At 37.7% G+C, this 20578-nt stretch overlaps 2 protein-coding genes across 7 annotated transcripts; one reads left to right on the top strand and one right to left on the bottom strand.

Annotated features, from left to right (window-relative positions):
* Window positions 1-1616: 1616 nt before the first annotated feature.
* Window positions 1617-3908, bottom strand: LOC115571370 (ferritin, middle subunit). Of its 3 annotated transcripts, none has more exons than XM_030400754.1 (5): window positions 3751-3908; window positions 3008-3111; window positions 2687-2833; window positions 2437-2562; window positions 1617-2214 (listed from the first exon to the last, which is right to left on the bottom strand). In XM_030400754.1, exons 2-5 carry the CDS (start codon window positions 3107-3109, stop codon window positions 2065-2067), a joined length of 525 nt encoding a protein of 174 aa, XP_030256614.1. In that variant the 5' UTR covers window positions 3110-3111; window positions 3751-3908; the 3' UTR covers window positions 1617-2064. The 3 variants fall into 3 exon arrangements, with proteins under 3 accessions (XP_030256614.1, XP_030256615.1, XP_030256616.1); XM_030400755.1 differs by having other exon boundaries at window positions 3731-3872; XM_030400756.1 differs by lacking the exon at window positions 3751-3908 and adding an exon at window positions 3228-3378.
* LOC115571369 (receptor-type tyrosine-protein phosphatase H-like) lies at window positions 2089-20171 on the top strand. 4 transcript variants are annotated; one of them, XM_030400751.1, is made up of 22 exons: window positions 2089-2225; window positions 7756-7864; window positions 8732-9001; window positions 10218-10475; window positions 10779-11036; window positions 11340-11597; window positions 11901-12158; window positions 12448-12705; window positions 12998-13255; window positions 13658-13918; window positions 14051-14281; window positions 14984-15259; window positions 15503-15596; window positions 15688-15723; window positions 16095-16176; window positions 16351-16441; window positions 16561-16637; window positions 16917-17051; window positions 17364-17486; window positions 17784-17944; window positions 18159-18294; window positions 18897-20171. In XM_030400751.1, exons 3-22 carry the CDS (start codon window positions 8791-8793, stop codon window positions 19032-19034), a joined length of 3600 nt encoding a protein of 1199 aa, XP_030256611.1. In that variant the 5' UTR covers window positions 2089-2225; window positions 7756-7864; window positions 8732-8790; the 3' UTR covers window positions 19035-20171. The 4 variants fall into 4 exon arrangements, with proteins under 4 accessions (XP_030256611.1, XP_030256610.1, XP_030256612.1 ...); XM_030400750.1 differs by lacking the exon at window positions 2089-2225 and adding an exon at window positions 4706-5858; XM_030400752.1 differs by lacking the exons at window positions 2089-2225; window positions 12998-13255 and adding an exon at window positions 4708-5858.
* The last annotated feature ends 407 nt before the right edge of the window (window positions 20172-20578 follow it).

The raw sequence follows: 20578 nt of genomic DNA, 5'->3' as shown, positions 1-20578 counted from the left end.
TGACCACAACAAATCTTTTTATAAATAAGTTTCATGATATATGATATTTTTCAGTGAGTGAAAATTGTGATTTTTATTGCAATTGCAATATCTGTCAGTATAATCTCAGTATGATTTTCTGACCATATTGACAGCCCTTTAAAAGACACAATCAAAATCAAATCAAATCAAAATAAATCAATTTTATTTATATAGCCCAAAATCACAATCACATTGCCTCAATGGGCTTTACAATCTGTACAGTGAACAACATCCTCTGTCCTTAGACCCTCGATTCGAGTGAGGAAAAACTTCACGTTGATGGAAAAAAAAACCTTTTAACAGGGTAAAAAAAAAAAACAATGGAAGAAACCTCAGGAAGAGCCACAGAGGAGGGATCCCTCTTCCAGGATGGACTGACATGCAATAGATGTCGTGTGTACAGAAAAGAGCAACAAGTCACACTTTACAAGTTACAATAACAGAAAGTCATATACAAGTTATATGTAAAGTGAGTGGATCCAGGAGACGACTGAGCTGGACGAGGCATCACCAAGTGGTGCCCGAGCCACACAACCTCCTGTCCACCATGATGACCTGGAAGAGGGCAGGCCACACAAGATAATTAGTAATAGACAGAAAGAGGGATCAAGATTTACAGAAATATAGATATGAGGAGATAGTGAAGCAGAGGAGAGCAATGATCCAGCAGAGCCCGGGGTGTGACAATCCAGATCCGTCAGTATTTCAAGGCAGCAGGAGCCCGGAAACGGTAGATGGTCCCAGGGGGCCGTGGTCCATCAGAAGGGAGCCTGAAAGAAAGAGGGGAGGAGGAGAAAGAGAAGGAGGAGAGAGAAGAGAAGGAGGAGGAAGCTATAGAGAGTGTAGAGAGTGACACAGCTTGTGGGAACAGAAAACAAAAACATCATCAACGTCATCGTCATCAACAGCCGACTTTTTATACAATTTTCACTTGTTCTACGATACATTTTTAGATTTATTTCAAGCAAGACAATGCTTTATTCACATTTTTTTGGCTTATTGTTGACATGGCATTTATCCCAACAATCCTCTAGGTCTTCATTATGCACAATACCAGAGACGATTTTAAATATGCCACAATGGTTCTTTGTAAACAGTACTGCGTGTTCTTAATCAGTCATAACATGTTGCCTTAGTCAGATAAATTAACTCACCCACATCTATCCATAATTGATCCAAACTTCTTATACTCTACTGTACTTTATAATACAATGTTTCATGTCTTGGCTGTGATGCGGCAATGCATCGCTAAATTTCAACTGGAATACTTCTAGAGTAAAACAGGAAATACGTCTGGTATATCCCTGGTGATGCACTGTTGACACACTTCAACTTAGTTATATCTTTGCAGAAACATGTAATTTATGAAATAGCAGCATGGGCATTTTTAACCACAAGCTGTGAGGTTGCTTATGTTAAACATTAAGCGTTCACCCAACAGTGAGTAATCAAAGTCCCACTGTTATCTTTACAGTGTTCTATAGGTGCAGACATTACAAATAACACAGGAAATCATATGACTGTGTCTGAATGATTAGACATACACTTTAAGAGTTACACTAGTAGTAAAAAAGAAAAGGACAAGAAAACACATGTCAGCATAATTTGTCTTTATTCAGCATTTCAATGATTTCCCAAATCTTAAACTCTTTATACTACTTTAGACTAAAAATAGTATGGATAAAACAGAATATTGGTGAAGGTAAAAACCTCTGACACACTGGAATGCATGACACATGATACAGCTGGGTCCAAATGAAAAAATGACTCATTTTAACAGCTTAGGAAAATTGCCATTTTTAGCACCATATCAGTGAGACTTATTTGTTCACTGTGGTTTTAGAGAAAAAGAGGTATTTACTGTTATTTTGCTGAGAACTTGTGTGCCACTGGTACAAGAATGACATCTGTGGTAAACTGTGAAAATATTTGTTTTTTTTATTTCTTAACGGAGAGTAATGCACAGTGCAAGGGACTGTTGACCTCTTGACTCTAGGCATTATTTTAAATGTGGAGCTTGAGTCACATTTGCTGCCGTGACCTTTACAGGGTGTGTTTGTCAAACAGGTATTCTCCCATAGGGCCGTGTGTCTCAGAAGCAGTGATGCGGCCCAGACTGCCAACGTAGTCGCCCAGCTTCTTGATGGTTTCATGGCTGTCGGTGAGGAAGTGCCCCTCGAGGAAGTCACACAGCTACAAAAGAAGTAAGACAGAAAACAGTCTGATGTAAAAATAATGATGTAAAGGTGGCCAAATAGGAAATACAGTCTGACCGTTAACATTTAATAAACTTAACAAATCTTTTGTGACTGTAACTTTGCTCAATATATTTTGAACTCAGCTGTCTCTCCCCGTATTTACTATCTCACAATTAAACAAGTGGCAGTTACATATATCTAAGGGTGGCAGACTTACATGAGGGTCAGTGTGGGTGCCAGCTCTGCGGTGCACATCAAGGATACATGTGTTCAGGGACTTCTGGTAGTCCAGGGAAAAGGACATTGCATCCAAACCACCTCTCCAATCCTCTCTAGTTGGTTTCTGCAACAACAAAAAATTACACTTGCATAAACATTTTTAACAAAAAAATGTGCCAAATTTATTGATAATGGCTTGAGAGTAAATCCCTTGGCCTCCAAACAAGTGCAGGACATACAATACTTACAGCGATAGTCTGAAGCAAAATCCGACCTCCTCTCATGTTCTGATATTCCAGCAGCTTCTCAGCTTGTTCCCTCTCTTTCACCGAGCGCTCCAGGAAAAAGGTGGAGAACTTTGGCAAGGCAATATCATCCCTGTCAAAAAACATCCCCTGGAGAGATGAGAGAAACACTGTATTTAGGGATTACAGTGAAGACATGTAATAAAAAAAGAAGATTTCTTGCAAAAAGTGAAATATCTATTGTTTCGTATCAATGTACATAACAAAACATGTACTATACTAGTATACTACTATGGATTAATGTAACTTTTACAGAAATCGTACCAGAGAAAGGTAGGTGTAGGAAGCAGTGAGCTTCAGGTTGATGAGTTTGTTGACGTCTCCTTCGGTCTCCGAATGGAGGTTTTGTTTTATCACAGACTGCATGTCTAAAAGAGAAAAAAATAACTGTTAACCAGCGCCAGAACAGATAAAACCATTACTTACTTATCATACTTGAGACAGATGTGTCTCCCGTTTTGCAGCAGGAAGAAATACTATTCACCTTTTCCAGCTAATTTGGCTAACCAACGCTTTTGTTCACTTCTCCTCTGAAGGACGCTTATCAGAGCTCTGCCCTTGTTTGCTAGCCGGCTTTTATGCAACCCGTGTTTAACAGCTCCAGTAAAACATCAGCCAGACCATCGTCATGTGTTATGAAGTGACTTAAAGTGGGCAGTAACATTTGTAGCCAAGTGAAGGTTAGGCTAACGTTAGCATAGTTTTTGAGCTGTCAAAATTAGCTGAAGTACAATTTACGTTGTAAGATATCGTTAGTTCGGGCACAGACAACATGTCTCTCTTTTGCTTGTTTGTTGAACGCACTGAAAACATGGATTAGTTACTGACAGCATCTCAACAAGTCAACGCTGACAGCTAGCCAAAGTCGCATGCTGTCTGTTTAGCTAGCTGACGTTAGCAACAACTCATTAGCTAGGTAAGACAAATAAAACTATGTTAGCTGAGGCAGGCTATCGCTAAAGTTAGTCTATTACAGGTCTATGTTACCTTTGTTTTTTGTCACTCACTTGGTCTGTGAAGGTAACGCCACTTCGCGTAGCCAGAAACGCTGCTGCGGCTGGTTTTATCTTCTTGTTTACACACCAGCAACTCCCCCCCTTGGCTAGTGTTAGCTAGTGAGCTCGCCCTGTTTATACTCCCTGTGAATCGCTACTGCCCCCTTTTGGTTGTTGGGACGCGTGGTATATTTCAAACAATGTGAGTGTTCATTCCAGATATTGTTTATTCTACCTAACCTTAGCAAAATGCGTAAAAAACCCACTGTTTTTACCCATTTTTTAAAAGTAATTTTATATAAAAGTGACTCTATATTGCTGCATATCTAATAATGTTTCTTGAACAAAACAAAGTTCTGTGAAGTGACCAGTTATGACAAAAATGAAGATGATGGTGGAGATGGGAAGTGGATGCTGGTTGGTAAGCACATCAGCATACATGAAGACACGGATCAAGCCAGCCATTATATGTGAGCAGCAGGTAGGTTATAGGGGGAAGGTTGTACAGTTACAGCATGCCTATGTGCTGCAATATGTGGTTGAGAATCTGGGGGGGTGGATCAGAAAAGTGGAATCAGTTGTGGATGAGCTTCTCAACATTAGATCAACAGCATAACAATTGTACAGGAATTGATCTAGTGGCATAGAAATGCACATAGTGCAAAGCATGACTTGACATACAGTACTGTTAAATTTTGATAGACTGGAGAATCGGTGGTTCTCAAAAAAACTCCACTGCATTGAGGTTTTAGGCCATTCTCTCTTTAAGAATGTGCAGACCCAAGAAATCGCCTTGCATCTACATTTTTTCCGTATATCCACAAATTTGTTCTGTATCTTTACCGCAAAGTTATTTTTATTCGTGTTCAAACGTTTCAGATACAACAAAGTAGATAAAGTAATCAGTTTTGCATTTTTAAAATGTCAATAAATATTTTTTTCTATAGTACTTATTTGTTTCACTGGCAAATCAGGTTGATGAAATTTAAGGTTTGTACAGATTAAGACTAAAGAAATACAAGTTCCATGGTGGATATGGGCTTCATTTGTTAGTAACTTTTTTTTTTCAGACCTCAAAATGTTATAAAAAGCAAATGACCATGCAGAAATTGCCCAAATATCAAAGAAAAAGTTTGCATGGGTGTGGAATGAATTTTCTTTTCAAAATAGCACTAGTTATAATCATTATCTTATCAGGAAGCTCATTAAAGTTGTTCTGTTAAAGACTCACATCATGGAATATTCAAGGAATAGAGAAATCGATAATTTATGAAGGTCAACTTCCCCCTCATGTTTCCCCGTGGACAACATCAGACAACATTTTCTTTGACACAACAACACTTTTATCGAGTTTACTGCACCATAATATGAGACCATAAACGCTGTCATGACTTCATGTTCTGTTGAAGGTTTAGTGATGTGCTTTTAGTAGTTCCTTGTTGATCTCAACCACTAGGACGAAAGAAAGATCACAGCCTTCTGAGAAGGTGCAAAGAAACCAAAAGCAAATCTACTGTTCTGTGAAATCTGCTCAACTGACGAGGCTACACAGGGATAGTCATGTGGAAATACCTCACATAATTTTAGAACAGGTCAAAAAACCCACATCATGAAGATTCACAGGCTGTCACAAACATAAAATTGGCATCGATAAGCACACAGGAGAAATAAAGCAATTGCCACTAATAAATATGCAAACATGCACACTTTGACCGTTAATAAGGAAGTGACAGGCGGGGCAAAGGTCTCTGTGGTTTTACAAGGCCAAAAAGGAGAAGCAGCTATTATAGTAGTCACTTGCCAGTATGAGAGGGGACCAGAGGTTACAGAAGGAGGACACTGTTAGGAATTAAAAGTCAACACTACTGGCAAAAAGTTAATATCGGACTGAATCAACCCAGGCACGGACAAATTCTTTGACAGCCTCAAGTATTGTTGACTCTGTCAACACATCAGTGGCGGGACTGAAAAAACCTGATGATTATCTTGGGGACAGCAAAGGAATTTAACAAGTTTGCGGTGTGTGTGTAGCTTCATAAACCAAAACAATGACGAAGCTGTTATTTTTCAAAGTCACCTCAGACCAGTTGTTACTGTGCGTCTTCCTGAGTCTGCTCTGGGTAAGTGTTATTTTTCTGTTTTTTTGTTATCAGATATTGTATCTTTATTCAAAAGGTTGACTTCAACAAAAGGACACTTTAGAGTCAAAACCACAGTGAAGGTTCAATGCATGACAACAGTGTTCAGACAGTGGAAGGAAGAAAGAAAGAAAGAAAGAAAGAAAGAAAGAAAGAAAGAAAGAAAGAAAGAAAGAAAAAAGAAAGAAAGAAAGAAAGAAAGAAAGAAAGAAAAGACTTGCACAACTTAGAATGATGGACTTTTTCAGATGAAGCAATGTGAATTCATTCTTCCAGTTCCAGCAGTTATCTATTTTCACTCACTTCCTCAGAGAGACAAAAGCACAAATGAGGAAATAGCTTAAAGTAAAACACTAAGACAGCTGGACCTCTAGCCCTTTTTTTCTTGTTTATTCTATATTTTAGGCAAGGTGCTGTAGCTGGATACTGTTTTGTGTTAAAGTCTGTATACACAGAATTTTGAATGATATAATGTGTTAGAGTATGTAGCCCAAGGGAGATACGCCGTTTTACATTTGTGCAAAAATATCTGTATTTAATGACTGATTTTCTGATCATTTAACAACAAAAGAGAAGTTGTACACGTCAGTCTGATTTTATCTTGTCAGCTCATTTAGTAGCACATTTTAGGTGCTGCCATTGATTTAGAGGTCGACATAAGAAATGCTAAAACAGTTTCTGGGCCATAATTTGCATTTGAGGATGCTGATGTTTCCTAAGGGTTCCTCACAGCACTGTTATATATCTGTCTAAAAAGGTTTTTCTTCCTGTAAGGGCCATTTCTAACTAACAGGGAGAGTAGAATGCTTTAAACAGTCTTTTTTTTTTTTTTTTTTTTTACCTCCATGACAATGTTCACAGTATGTTCAGTACATGATAATAAAGATTCTGGTGGTAATGGCAGTAAATTGCTTAAAGGCCAGCCCCACCAACATAAATATCTAAACAAAAAAACATGTTAATCTAGGGGGGAATGCCCAGTGTCGCTGCTTGGACAATAAATAATGCCTCTCCTGGGTATAAGAAATGCCTCCAGTGAAATAACATGTCAAACTGAAGGGCTATAGGTTTGGATTTTAAGGGGTCACAGTGTCCTCACTACAAATGATGTGGGCAGCCAAGAAAACTTAATAGGGCCTCAACAGACCAGAGTTTCTGGATGGCAATCTAAGGAGAATGAGTTTCTCAATGTGTCAGGGACAGATTCGAAATGTGGGTTAGAGCCACCTGTGTGTCATTCCCCACCTCTTTTTTTGGCCTTTATATGACTTTATTCACAGAACAGTTTATGAGATGACAGGAAGCAGGATGAGAGAGGGGGAGAGTGACACACAGCCAAGGGCCACAGGTCTTGAACCAGGGGCTACTGCAGCGAGGACAAGCCTCTTCACATGGGATGCCCACTCCACAAACTGAACTAAATGGTGTCCCCTTCCCCACCTCTTTTAAGTCTTCACAAAGAGGGTGTCAACAAACCATGATTGATGATTGGCTTGGAGGAAAATTACCCAAGCTGCTTCGACTCCTCAATCAGGGGTCAGTCTCCCCACCTGTGCACAGGTGATCTGAATCCCCTGCAATCAGCCTTGAGGGATTTAGGAAATCAGCAAGTCTCAAACAAACAATGGGACTGCTTTAACATCACAAATTATGTTGCCTTGGTGTATTCAGAGATTATATAACAGTTCAACAATAGTTAAGAGAATTGTTATATAACTCTGAATATACCAAGGCAACATACTTGGTATATTCAGAGATTGTATAACGGTTCTCTCAACTATGAAATTCTATAGTCAGATGAACTGTTCTGGAAATGTTGTACAATATAAGGTATAAGGTATTTTTTTCTGTGCCTTAACAATTCCTATTCTGTTTTAAGGGCATCACTGACTCCACCACAGCAGCAGGTAAAACAACAGTGATAAGTTCATCAAGCACTTCTCCAGCAACCACTTCTCCAACAACCACTCCTCCAGCAACAAAATCACGTAAGTGTGAGCCACCATTGACCTTTTTACTTTCATTCATTTTTATTGCCATATACAAATCGCATGGCAATGGGGCCTTTTAATCAACAAAATGATAGTGGCAATAGCAAATGAAAACATGATGTTATATATTTAGGAAGACTTAATGCAACTTGTGATTTGTTTCAAAGAACTTTGCAAAATACAATATTGTATCTGGGATATCCTGGGATATATAAAGCACACTGCAGTCAGTGATAAAATGTTTTTCAGCTGAAATTATGCTGCAACACAGCAGAGATCTTTTACACGAACACCATTATTGTGCTGAAAGTCTTACACTTAGCTCTTTTTTTCTAATGAAACTGTCAATCTCTAACAATATTCAATTTAAAGTTTCTCTAATATAGAGAGATGATTATGTTCTGAATATTTAGAAGAATGAATGCCTCTTTACATTCTAGCACCTCTTAAAGCAGAAGATTTCAAAACCGTTACAGTTATTGATGTCACTGCATAAGTGGGACATGACCAAATGGCACACACATTCCCTGGACTCACAAGTGGGACTAAATACGATTTCACTCTCTTCACTGTGTTTGAAAGTGAAGCAGCGGAGTAAATCTGTCTGCAGTCACTGTTAAGATATTTTCCTCCTGACACAGGCCTACAGCAGGACAGAGCTCTGAAACAATATATATCATAGAATTTCTTATTCATTGACTGGTGTTGCCCGCTGACATTTATGGCTGTTGCTGTGAAAATAATGGAATTCAATGAAGCTATTACTTTGCTAAAGAAAAGAATACGCAAAGTCCAATATTTGTGTTGAAAGTCTCACACTTAGCTATTTTTTCCTAATGAAACTGTCAACTATTTGTTTTTCAGCCCCTGAAAATGTTAAGGAAGTGAACGTGTTAGGACAAAGTGAGAACAATATAACTCTGATGTGGGACAAGGTTAACAACATCTCAACATATTTGCTACAATATGAGGGCAAAGGCATTTCCAAGGTGGAAAATATCAATTCGCCTGATTCAGAAGCATCAGTAACACATGAGGTCTCTTCTCTCACTGCTGGAAACAAATACAATTTCACGCTTTTCACTGTGTTTGAGGAAGTGAACAGCACTGGATACATGTTTCAAGCCGTCACTGGTAAGTGAGCACTTAATATACATTTGGACAAAGCCATTTTGCTTGTGATATGAAAAAACAATTATTTTGATTCACATTTCCCTTTGTCAGTCGAGAGCACAACAAACCTTGCAACAGATAATGTGGAGAGATTATACAGTGTGCTCTAGGTGCTGTATCATAGACAACTGGACTTGTTTCAGTTTCTAGAAGGCGTTTCACTTCTTAACCAAGAGGCTTCTTCTGTTCTAACTAGCTGGAGAAGAGTTTTCAGGCTTTTAAAGTCTGTGTGGGTGTTTTTACAGAGTCATTAATGGCACATGTGAGTTTCAGAGTCGTTGGGGCCACTTGTAGGTCGTTGGTCCAACTGGCCTTCATGTGGATTGCAAAGGCTAGGTGAGCCTAGGTGTGAATTGTTGTCAAGTTGTCTGGGAAGGGGAACTCACTACAGCACTGTAAATGGGTGATAAGTAATGTCTGAGGCCACCTCCTGTTTTCAAAGATGGTCGTTCCAGTTTGACATGGATGGATTCCTTTAGTCCTCCTTCAAACCATCTGTCATTACTTATCAACTTCCTACAATGATATATATTTTTTAACAATGGATGGGTACTGCTCACTTAAAGGTACTAAAACGGCTAATTATTCATTATGAAACAGTTTGAATTTAATACTGATCCCTCTATATGAACTAGATAGGCAATCAGCAAGAAGATTTGCTATTTCTTTATAATGATTGCAGTCGATGTTATACCTGTGACCAGGTCAGACCCAGACTTAAGTGGGTTGGATAAGTCATAAAAAAATTAAACATAAAACATTGTTTTATGGCTGAATGCTGGGGACTAATTAAGGGGTCTATAGGAGAGAAGCTGGATAGTCTTGGTACAGCAAGGAACTAAAAGAAAGTACTTTGTTTCACCATTGTTGTTTTGTCTAAAGAGGTGGCCAGAAACAACAAAAAAATGTCCTTGAAGTAGCTTTAAATTGTTTTACATTGTTGCTGCGAAAAAAAAAGGAAAAAGGAATTTAATGCAACTGTTTCTGAAAAAATATATCCAGTCATTTTCTTCGCTATGTGTCTAAGAATATCTTATTTAATAGTTTCTCATGAAATAATGGAATTGAATGAAACATATGTTTGGAAATGTTTGTTTAGAAAAAAGAACACTGTAAAGTAGGTAACATTTTAAGTCTTATTGTGACAGTTCCTTCATCACGTTTCTTCACATTTTAGCTCCTCGTAACACAGATGTGTTTGAAGCAATTAAACAAAACGAGACCAGTATAACTCTGCAATGGAATAAAGTGGATGAAATCCTCAACTACATACTCTCGTCCAATGGAAGAGAGATGGGTGTCACTGCATCAGAGGGACATGAACAAGTGAGCCACACAGTCCCAGGACTCACAAATGGGACTAAATACGATTTCATTCTCTTCACTGTGTTTGAAAATGTCAGAAGCAGCGGAGTAATGCACACTGCAGCCACTGGTAAGTTGTTTTTCAATGATGTACTCTGATCCAGGCCAGAGATCTGTAACAACAATCAATTTAAAGTTTCTTTACTATAGAGTCAAGAATATATACTGTATTCTTTACATTTCAGCACCTCTCGATGCAAAAGCGTTCAAAACAGTATCTTATTTAATAGTTTTAATAGTTTCTCATGAAATAATGGAAATTGAATGAAACATATGTTTGGAAATGTTTGTTTAGAAAAAGGAACACTGTAAAGAAGGTAACACTTTAAATCTTATTGCGACAGTTCCTTCATCATGTTTCTTCACATTTTAGCTCCTCGTAACACAGACATGTTTGAAGCAATTAAACAAAACGAGACCAGTATAACTCTGCAATGGAATAAAGTGGATGAAATCCTCAACTACATACTTTCGTCCAATGGAAGAGAGATGGATGTCACTGCATCAGAGGGACATGAACAAGTGAGCCACACAGTCCCAGGACTCACAAATGGAACTAAATACGATTTCATTCTCTTCACTGTGTTTGAAAATGTCAGAAGCAGCGGAGTAATGCACACTGCAGCCACTGGTAAGTTGTTTTTCAATGATGTACTCTGATCCAGGCCAGTGATCTGTAACAATTATCAATTTAAAGTTTCTTTACTATAGAGTCAAGAATATATACTGTATTCTTTACATTTCAGCACCTCTCGATGCAAAAGCGTTCAAAACAGTATCTTATTTAATAGTTTTAATAGTTTCTCATGAAATAATGGAAATTGAATGAAACATATGTTTGGAAATGTTTGTTTAGAAAAAGGAACACTGTAAAGAAGGTAACACTTTAAATCTTATTGCGACAGTTCCTTCATCATGTTTCTTCACATTTTAGCTCCTCGTAACACAGACATGTTTGAAGCAATTAAACAAAACGAGACCAGTATAACTCTGCAATGGAATAAAGTGGATGAAATCCTCAACTACATACTCTCGTCCAATGGAAGAGAGATGGGTGTCACTGCATCAGAGGGACATGAACAAGTGAGCCACACAGTCCCAGGACTCACAAATGGGACTAAATACGATTTCATTCTCTTCACTGTGTTTGAAAATGTCAGAAGCAGCGGAGTAATGCACACTGCAGCCACTGGTAAGTTGTTTTTCAATGATGTACTCTGATCCAGGCCAGAGATCTGTAACAATTATCAATTTAAAGTTTCTTTACTATAGAGTCATGAGTATATACTGTATTCTTTGCAGTTCAGCGTCGCTCGATGCAAAAGCGTTCAAAACAGTATCTTATTTAATAGTTTTAATAGTTTCTCATGAAATAATGGAAATTGAATGAAACATATGTTTGGAAATGTTTGTTTAGAAAAAGGAACACTGTAAAGAAGGTAACACTTTAAATCTTATTGCGACAGTTCCTTCATCATGTTTCTTCACATTTTAGCTCCTCGTAACACAGACATGTTTGAAGCAATTAAACAAAACGAGACCAGTATAACTCTGCAATGGAATAAAGTGGATGAAATCCTCAACTACATACTTTCGTCCAATGGAAGAGAGATGGATGTCACTGCATCAGAGGGACATGAACAAGTGAGCCACACAGTCCCAGGACTCACAAATGGAACTAAATACGATTTCATTCTCTTCACTGTGTTTGAAAATGTCAGAAGCAGCGGAGTAATGCACACTGCAGCCACTGGTAAGTTGTTTTTCAATGATGTACTCTGATCCAGGCCAGTGATCTGTAACAATTATCAATTTAAAGTTTCTTTACTATAGAGTCATGAGTATATACTGTATTCTTTGCATTCCAGCGTCGCTCGATGCAAAAGCGTTCAAAACAGTCTTATTTAATAGTTTTAATAGTTTCTCATGAAATAATGGAATTGAATGAAACATATGTTTGTTTAGAAAAAGGAACACTGTAAAGAAGTTAACATTTTAAGTTTTACTGTAACAGTTCCTTCATTATGTTTCTTAAATTTTAGCTCCTCGTAACACAGACGTGTTTGAAGCAATTAAACAAAACGAGACCAGTATAACTCTGCAATGGATTAAAGTGGATGAAATCTTCAACTACATACTCTTGTCTAGTGGAAGAGAGATGGATGTCACTGCATCAGAGGGACATGAACAAGTGAGCCACACAGTCCCAGGACTCACAAATGGGACTAAATACGATTTCATTCTCTTCACTGTGTTTGAAAATGTCAGAAGCAGCGGAGTAATGCACACTGCAGCCACTGGTAAGTTGTTTTTCAATGATGTACTCTGATCCAGGCCAGTGATCTGTAACAATTATCAATTTAAAGTTTCTTTACTATAGAGTCATGAATATATACTGTATTCTTTGCATTCCAGCGTCGCTCGATGCAAAAGCGTTCAAAACAGTATCTTATTTAATAGTTTTAATAGTTTCTCATGAAATAATGGAATTGAATGAAACATATGTTTGTTTAGAAAAAGGAACACTGTAAAGAAGGTAACACTTTAAATCTTATTGTGACAGTTCCTTCATCACGTTTCTTCACATTTTAGCTCCTCGTAACACAGATGTGTTTGAAGCAATTAAACAAAACGAGACCAGTATAACTCTGCAATGGAATAAAGTGAATGAAATCCTCAACTACATACTTTCGTCCAATGGAAGAGAGATAAATGTCACTGCATCAGAGGGACATGAACAAGTGAGCCACACAGTCCCAGGACTCACAAATGGGACTAAATACGATTTTATTCTCTTCACTGTGTTTGAAAATGTCAGCAGCAGCGGAGTAACACGCACTGCAGCCACTGGTGAGATTTATTTCCTCTGCCCTGCAATAAAAGCCAACAATATCTAATTTAAAGCTTTATTAGCGGATGCTCACCTTATATGACTATTTTTGAGAAAATATCACAATGGAAGGAAAGATAAGACAGGCTTTAGAAGATGGTTTGTTTTCAATACATTACATTGATTTCAATGTTCATATGTAGGTCATTAAAATCTGACCAGTATAACACTACAGTAAGTGGAAAACACACTAGAAATAAAATGGCACAAACAACAGCCAGTAGAAGGTGACGTGGACATGGACTTGTACTGCCTGAATAATTGAGATAAAACTTCTATCTACTAACTAACTTTTAAAGGCTTAACTAGTGAAAAGCCTTTAATTGGTTGTGAGAGAAGGTTTTTTTTTCTTTCTTCAACAGTTCCCTCAAAGGTGACTTCAGTCAGTGTCACTGAGCGCTCTACAACCAGTATAACCCTGGTGTCAAAGGTGGATGTGGATAAAGACTGGAGCTACTTATTCCAAATGAACGAGGAGAGTGTGCCTCTTCTCCCAAATAGAGCCACAGGTGTTGTGTCACATAGATTCACATCTCTCCAGCCTGGAAGAGCGTATCCATTCAGCGTCATCACACAGTTCTTTGAACTCAACAGCACTGCTTATGAAGACTACACAGTAACACGTAATACAGAACTGATATCACTATATTTTCCTAAATGGAAAAATAAGATATTGTTCCATTTATTGATTGAATCGTGTGCTTACAACTAATAAATGAATGTTTTTTTCTCCAATATTTTCTCATTTATTTCAGGCATAGTCTGTGCCAGTGTACAGTGGCATGTTACTAACTCATCAATCCAAGGAATGGTTGAAGGCCTGTTCACAAATGCAACAGCCAAATACGAATCACAAGAACATGTCAGTCCTGGAAGTCCAAATGTGTCATTTACCGGCCTTTACCCTGGTGCAACCTATGAGTTGCATCTTTGGTATGAAAACAACTCCAAACACCTGAACCAGTGTGAACACAGTCAGACAATCAGTAAGTAGAACTCGATGAAAATGAATGTGAAGTACCGTAATATCAAAACATTTTAACCATAATATTAGTGGACGATACACTGTACATACATATATTTTCATTATGATTATTTTGTCTGTGCTTTAAAAATACCTCTTATTTCATACCATGAGTTGATTGGGCTATTTGAAATTGTTCTTTGTGAATGTATAGGTGGCAACTATGTTCTTGTTTTTTTTTATATTAATGATTTATTAATGATTCCTTCTATTAATAGATTACTCACTGAGAAAGAAGTGAAAAAAAGTGTTAAATATCAGCAAGTACCCAGAGTCCAGAGAAGTGCTATTGCAATTTTCTTCCAACCAACAGTCAAAAACCCCGAAATATTTGATGAAGCCAACATAGAAAAAAATCGCAAATCCCCATTTTGGACTTTAATAGCTCTTAATCAATAAGTATTACAGATTTCAATAAGTTTCTTTGAATTGACTAATGTATAGCACATGTGTCAACACAATACATTATTTGGCATCAAGCATAATGTTGGACTAATCTCTGTTGAAAGGAACAGAAGAAAATAATACTTTTGCAGTGAAATGCAAATTTTAAATGATCATCAATGTCGTTTTCATCCAACCATTCTTTTATGGAAATTCACCATGTTGATATGTGTTGTGTTTGATTGTCCTGTAAAGGAATCTTTCTACCTATTTTATTCAGTTCCTCTACGCTTACATGCTCGCTGTGAGAATTGGGATGCTGGCTATTCTGTCCGTATTGTCTGGGATGAACCGCAGAGTGTGTGGACTGCAGTGGAAGTGAATGTGATGGGGAAATCTCATAAAAAGGTTAACAATGGTGAAAATTATACCATATTATCTGGATCCCTACCTGCCAAACATTATGAGGTGTCTTTAACTTCACTCTCTGGGACTGGAAAGGGTTCTGAGCAGCGTTCTGAGCCATATGTTTTTTCATGTGCTACTGATCCAAGGGGTGAGTATGTGACTTTAAAAAATTTAAATAACGTATTCTCACTTTCTTCTCACTGCTGTGCTGTTTATGTCACCTGCTTGGTTTTTGGTTTTGATTCTTTAAAATGTATTTCTTTTATTAGATTATAACATCCTCATGGTAGAGGGCAAATGAAGATAATGTGAGGCTGATGCAATAGGGACTGCTCTGTTGTGTTTCCACTTTATGTTACATATCAATTAAAGCAGATTTTACTTCCTCTAGGAGTCATTGCAGGTTCAGTGTTTGCTGTGCTTCTTTTTGTTGTCCTGGTCTGTCTCATTGTCTTCATTTTGCTGAAAAGACCAGATATTATCAGGTTGGTGCTGCCTCAGTGACTACATCTGCATTATCTTCCTGAAATGTTCTCATCAGACTCATAAGCAAACTACTCTGTTTCTTTCTAACAGAAGAAAAAAGGTTCATTCTAAACCACCTTATAAAAAGTAAGTATACTTCTCTTCATTATGTTAATACCACTTTCACTTCCATACAATCTGGTATAAAAAGATTTGTACTGTAAGGCTTATTTGGGAGGAAATTAGTTGGAAAACCACATGTGAAAAATAGCCGTTTCTGCGATTAATATAGTGGCAACTTGTTAAAAACCTTCCTTGCTTCTTCTTGCAGGCTGTAAAGTTTTATGACTCATTTATAAACTGTGAATACATCATCACTCTTGACAGTTTGTCATTTTTATTTGTTTTAATTATTCTTATTCTGTTGTATTTCTGTATGTTAGTTCTCTTACATATCAGATACATTTTATGTACTGCATATAACATAACATGACTTTTACTTTTGATGTTTTTTTAAGAACTATTTCGGTGGCAAAGTTTCCCGACCACTTCTACCAGTTAAGTGGGGACGACAACCGGGGTTTCAGCCAGGAGTATGAGGTACATGAAAAAAGCAACTTGTATTTTGTTCTTCCTCTTCCACTTCTTCCTAATTTTGCAGAGGATTGTATAAGTGCGTGTGTGTTGTTGTGTTATGGTTTTTTGTTTTCTTATTTGTTTCCCATTGTCCTTTGTCTCATTTGCATGCCATGTCATGTGTCAACTGTCATGCAGAGCCTCATTTCTGTTGGCACGGAGCAGACACGGAAAGAAGCTGTTCTACCTGAGAATAAAGCGAGGAATCGTTTCAACAATGTCCTGCCATGTAAGCCTATTGCTAGACTGTGCTATCACAAGCAACAGAGACTTGTGAAATAGTCCAGATGACTCATTCTATTATGCCAGTGCATTGCCATAAACCATCTTCTGTTTTTCTTATCTTAGATGACTGGTGCCGGGTGAAGCTAACTACATCAAATCCCAATTCAACCTCTGACTACATTAATGCCAGTTATATGCCAGTAGGTATTACTTGATAACTGAAAATAATTACATCTCTAATTGTTGTACACAATATATGTTGTAGACACATAATGAGCTTGTAAAAATCTGGACTCGTTGATTAAAAGTACATTTATGGCTGCACATTTGATGTCTCATTTATTTTCACTAAATGTGATTTCATGAGCATAAAATTGTGTTTTTTATCATAATCAGTATTGTGTATAAACCTACTGAGCAATAAAGGACAAATAAAAGCTCATAAAGACTACATATTGATTTTGACAATTACTTCTCAGGGCTACAACAGCAACAGAGAGTACATCGCCACTCAGGGTCCTTTGCCGTCCACAGTGAATGATTTCTGGAGGATGATCTGGGAACAAAAAGTGAAAGGCATCGTCATGGTAACCAACTGCACCGAGGGAGGACGGGTGAGTTCCCATGAAGATTTGAGAACCCTTTCGTGCAAGACTTTAAAGGAAGTGAAAACTTAGTTGTCATAAATCATTTACTTTTATAGCATTGTAAAAATAGCGACTGTTTAAGTGTCTCTTAAACTTCTGCATTTTCTGCATGACACTACTTCATAGTGTTCTTTTCTGGGTTTTTCGGTCTCAACAAAGAACTGTGATTTACTGTAGATCTAATGATCACTGCCATTATTTGTTTTATTGCTAAAAAACATTGTTACAACTTCAAGAACCTCCATTTATGTTCTGTCTGTTTATCTTTCCTTTTCCTAGACTAAGTGTGAACAGTACTGGCCTGCCAAGAGTGATCCTTGCCCCTATGGAGAGCTGACAGTCACCATGACTTCTGAGCAGCAGGAGCCAAACTGGACCTTGAGGGAATTTAGGGTGAAACATGTACGAAACACCTCAAAATGTTACTGTTTGTACTGTATTCATTAATATATTTGCAAGTCACAAAGCACAACAAAGTGAATGACTTGTGACTGTCTACTTCTGCGTGTAGAAAATGTGATGTTTTTTACTGTAAATGTCATAAGAGAAAGAGAAAAATGTTTGAACTGGCACTCATTTGTTTCTACAGAAAATGATGGTTGAAGGTTTACAATTTTTAGTATAATTTACTGACCACTATATTGGTTAAAAACACAGACCTACAGTATTTGATTTCCTTTTTGTAAATCTTTCTCTCAGAGCAAGACCTCAGAGGAGCGCACAGTGAAGCATTTCCATTTCACTGCTTGGCCTGACCATGGAGTCCCACAGGGCACAGAAGTCCTGATCCAGTTCAGAGGACTGGTGAGACAGCACATCCAGAGAGAAGGAGCTGGAGCGCCAACTGTGGTTCACTGCAGGTACGTAACGAGCGCTTGTCTTGTTTTAGGTCTAGAGCCATCTTTAGATACTTTTGTATGGAAACCACATTAGGGAAATGAAATAATGAAGTTAAACTGAAGAAAAGCTTACTGCATTTATATCTTGTCATACAACCATCAGGACCACCTGATAATGATAAACATCACACCTGTACACTAGCTGCTTACATCTTGCTGTGTGTGTCTCTGTCAGTGCTGGAGTGGGGCGGACAGGAACTATCATTGCCCTGGATGTGCTGCTTCAGCAGCTTGAGAAAGAAAGAGCAGTGGGCATCAACGCCTTCGTGCACAAGATGAGACTGAATCGACCTCACATGGTGCAGACGGAGGTAAAACAGGTCTTACTAAGCAGCTTCAGGCTGAGCTTCCACTTCCTTAGTTACCTGACCGCAAATTGTGGTATTATACAAGCACTTTTACTGTAGCATATGTAATGTATGCGTCTGAAATAATATTCTCATGTCCCATGTAAACCTTTACAAGGCTATCCGCCGGATTTTTATTTACTAAAAATAGACACTTTAAAATAGTGCCAATGTCATGATTGATATTTAGGTCCTTGTGTTAAGATGTAAAAATGATTTCAAGACCAGACCATACCTTGACAGAAAGTGGGCAATGTATTAGTTCTTTGTGTAAGAACAGAAGTTGTGTTTTCAGTCTCATTAATGTAGAGTTCATTGAGCTAAGGTGTATGTTTATACACACATGTACAATCTCTAAGAGACTGAAGTGCGAACACAAAGGCTTTGTCTACATTATCAGGAAACTCTACAGTATGTAGTTTAATGTGTTTAACCTTTTAACCCTGCAGCAATGATGCATACAGTGATGTGCCGACTTGAATACAGTGTGTACAGAAGCACTCCTTCCCTTCAAGTTCTGCTCTTTCAAATGACTATCAATCGTGATTCTTTTTCTTTTTTTTCAGTCCCAGTACATTTTCCTGCACCAGTGCATCATGGACTGTCTACAGCCAAAAGAGAAGATGGAAGAGAACATATATGAGAATGCAGAAATGATATATGTCAATGCCACTGCACTCCGAGAATTTCACAAAAATGCCTAAACTAGACGAGATTGTCAGCCCTGCAGTCAAACTTTTGTGCAACTAATTCTAAAGACTACAAGCTGTATTTTGTTATTGAACTGTAAATATATATTGAACTGTATAAGAACAGACAAAAGCCTTATTTAATTACTGGATATGCATCAAGCACTTAAGATTTTATTTAACTTGTTTTATTTAATTTTTGTTCCTCTCTTTTGTGAAATGTGTGTTATTATAATTTTCTGTAATCTATTTTATTATTATTATTATTATTATTATTTTATTGGTAATGAGCAACACTCCAGATGACTGAAGAATGTTTTCAGATTTAATTTAGAAACAATAAGAAATGTAGGTAAAAGAAATAAAATATTTTCTATTGATAAAAATACCTGAATGTGTGTTTTAAAAAAAAATAAAAATAAAATCTGCAAATGAGATAAAAAGACAAACAATGTGCCGTCACATTTACAGAAAAATCTGACGTTTTTACCTCATGTGCTTAGAGTGGGGTTGTGTGTCTCTGTGTAAGTCAGCTAATTCTTCACATGAGTGAAGAATATGAATTAAGTGAAGACGTCCAAACAGGAGGTCATCATGCTTGTTATGCATATGATCAATCACTAGTGGACACGTTTCAGTCTCTGTATTCCCCTTGCTGGAGGCTTTTTGTCCTTTTGTCCTTGAGCGTAGACATCTGTGCCAGAAAAGGGACATTCACAAGTGTTGGGGTCAAAAAGTTTGGGAACTGTGCAAAGATACTCTTAACATTTGTCTACATTAATTTTGAATATCAGTAGCCTTTGTAAACCATATGTTGGCCGAATACTGTAGGTGCCATGTCACTGTAAGTCTGTGACAATGTCCTCACCTGTGATGTTAGGGGCGTATGGAGCCGTGTTGCTGACGTTCAGTGTTCCGAACAGCGACATCACAAAGATCTTGTCAACTGGTCATTAACACTTCTAATGTAGTATCTGTATCTCCTGAGGCACTCTGTTTCATTTAACCGTCAAGGGAAAGAACCTGTTATTGGATAACTATTAACTGATCTCATTTGTCTGCTTACTTTTGAGGCCAGTGAGTCCTGTGGAATGCAGCCACTGCTCTGGCAATACAGAACTGCAGAGTAAATAAAGGAACTCTTGAATGACAGACATGGTCCGCAGGGATTATTGTTTGAATGACCTTTCACGCTGAAATCAAGGATTGGATGTTCTTTTCAGTTGCTCTACACACACTATCTGTGTCATATTGTGATTTGTTTGTAAAGGGGTCCGGGACGTTCTCCTCAGGCAACAGACAAGTAGCCTATATCGTATTTATTGAGTCTGACACATGTGCCTTCAATGAAATGTTGCCTCCTTAATAAATTAGATGTAAATGGTGAAATTAGTTAAAATATCCTGTTCAAGCAGCTGCTGAGCGTCGACATGGAAGCAGACAGGCCGATATAGCAACAAAGGGAATTTCACATTTCTCTCAAATAGCTTGATTTCTTAAGGGACTCTGGGACTATTGCAGTTACTGGTTCAGTGGTTCGATCTGTTGAAACAGTCCGT

Source organism: Sparus aurata, chromosome 20 (genome assembly GCF_900880675.1).
Source record: "Sparus aurata chromosome 20, fSpaAur1.1, whole genome shotgun sequence".
In the NCBI taxonomy this organism is placed as follows: Eukaryota; Metazoa; Chordata; class Actinopteri; order Spariformes; family Sparidae; genus Sparus; species Sparus aurata.
Note: the sequence above shows the minus strand (reverse complement) of the source record. Positions and strands in the feature narration are given on the sequence as shown.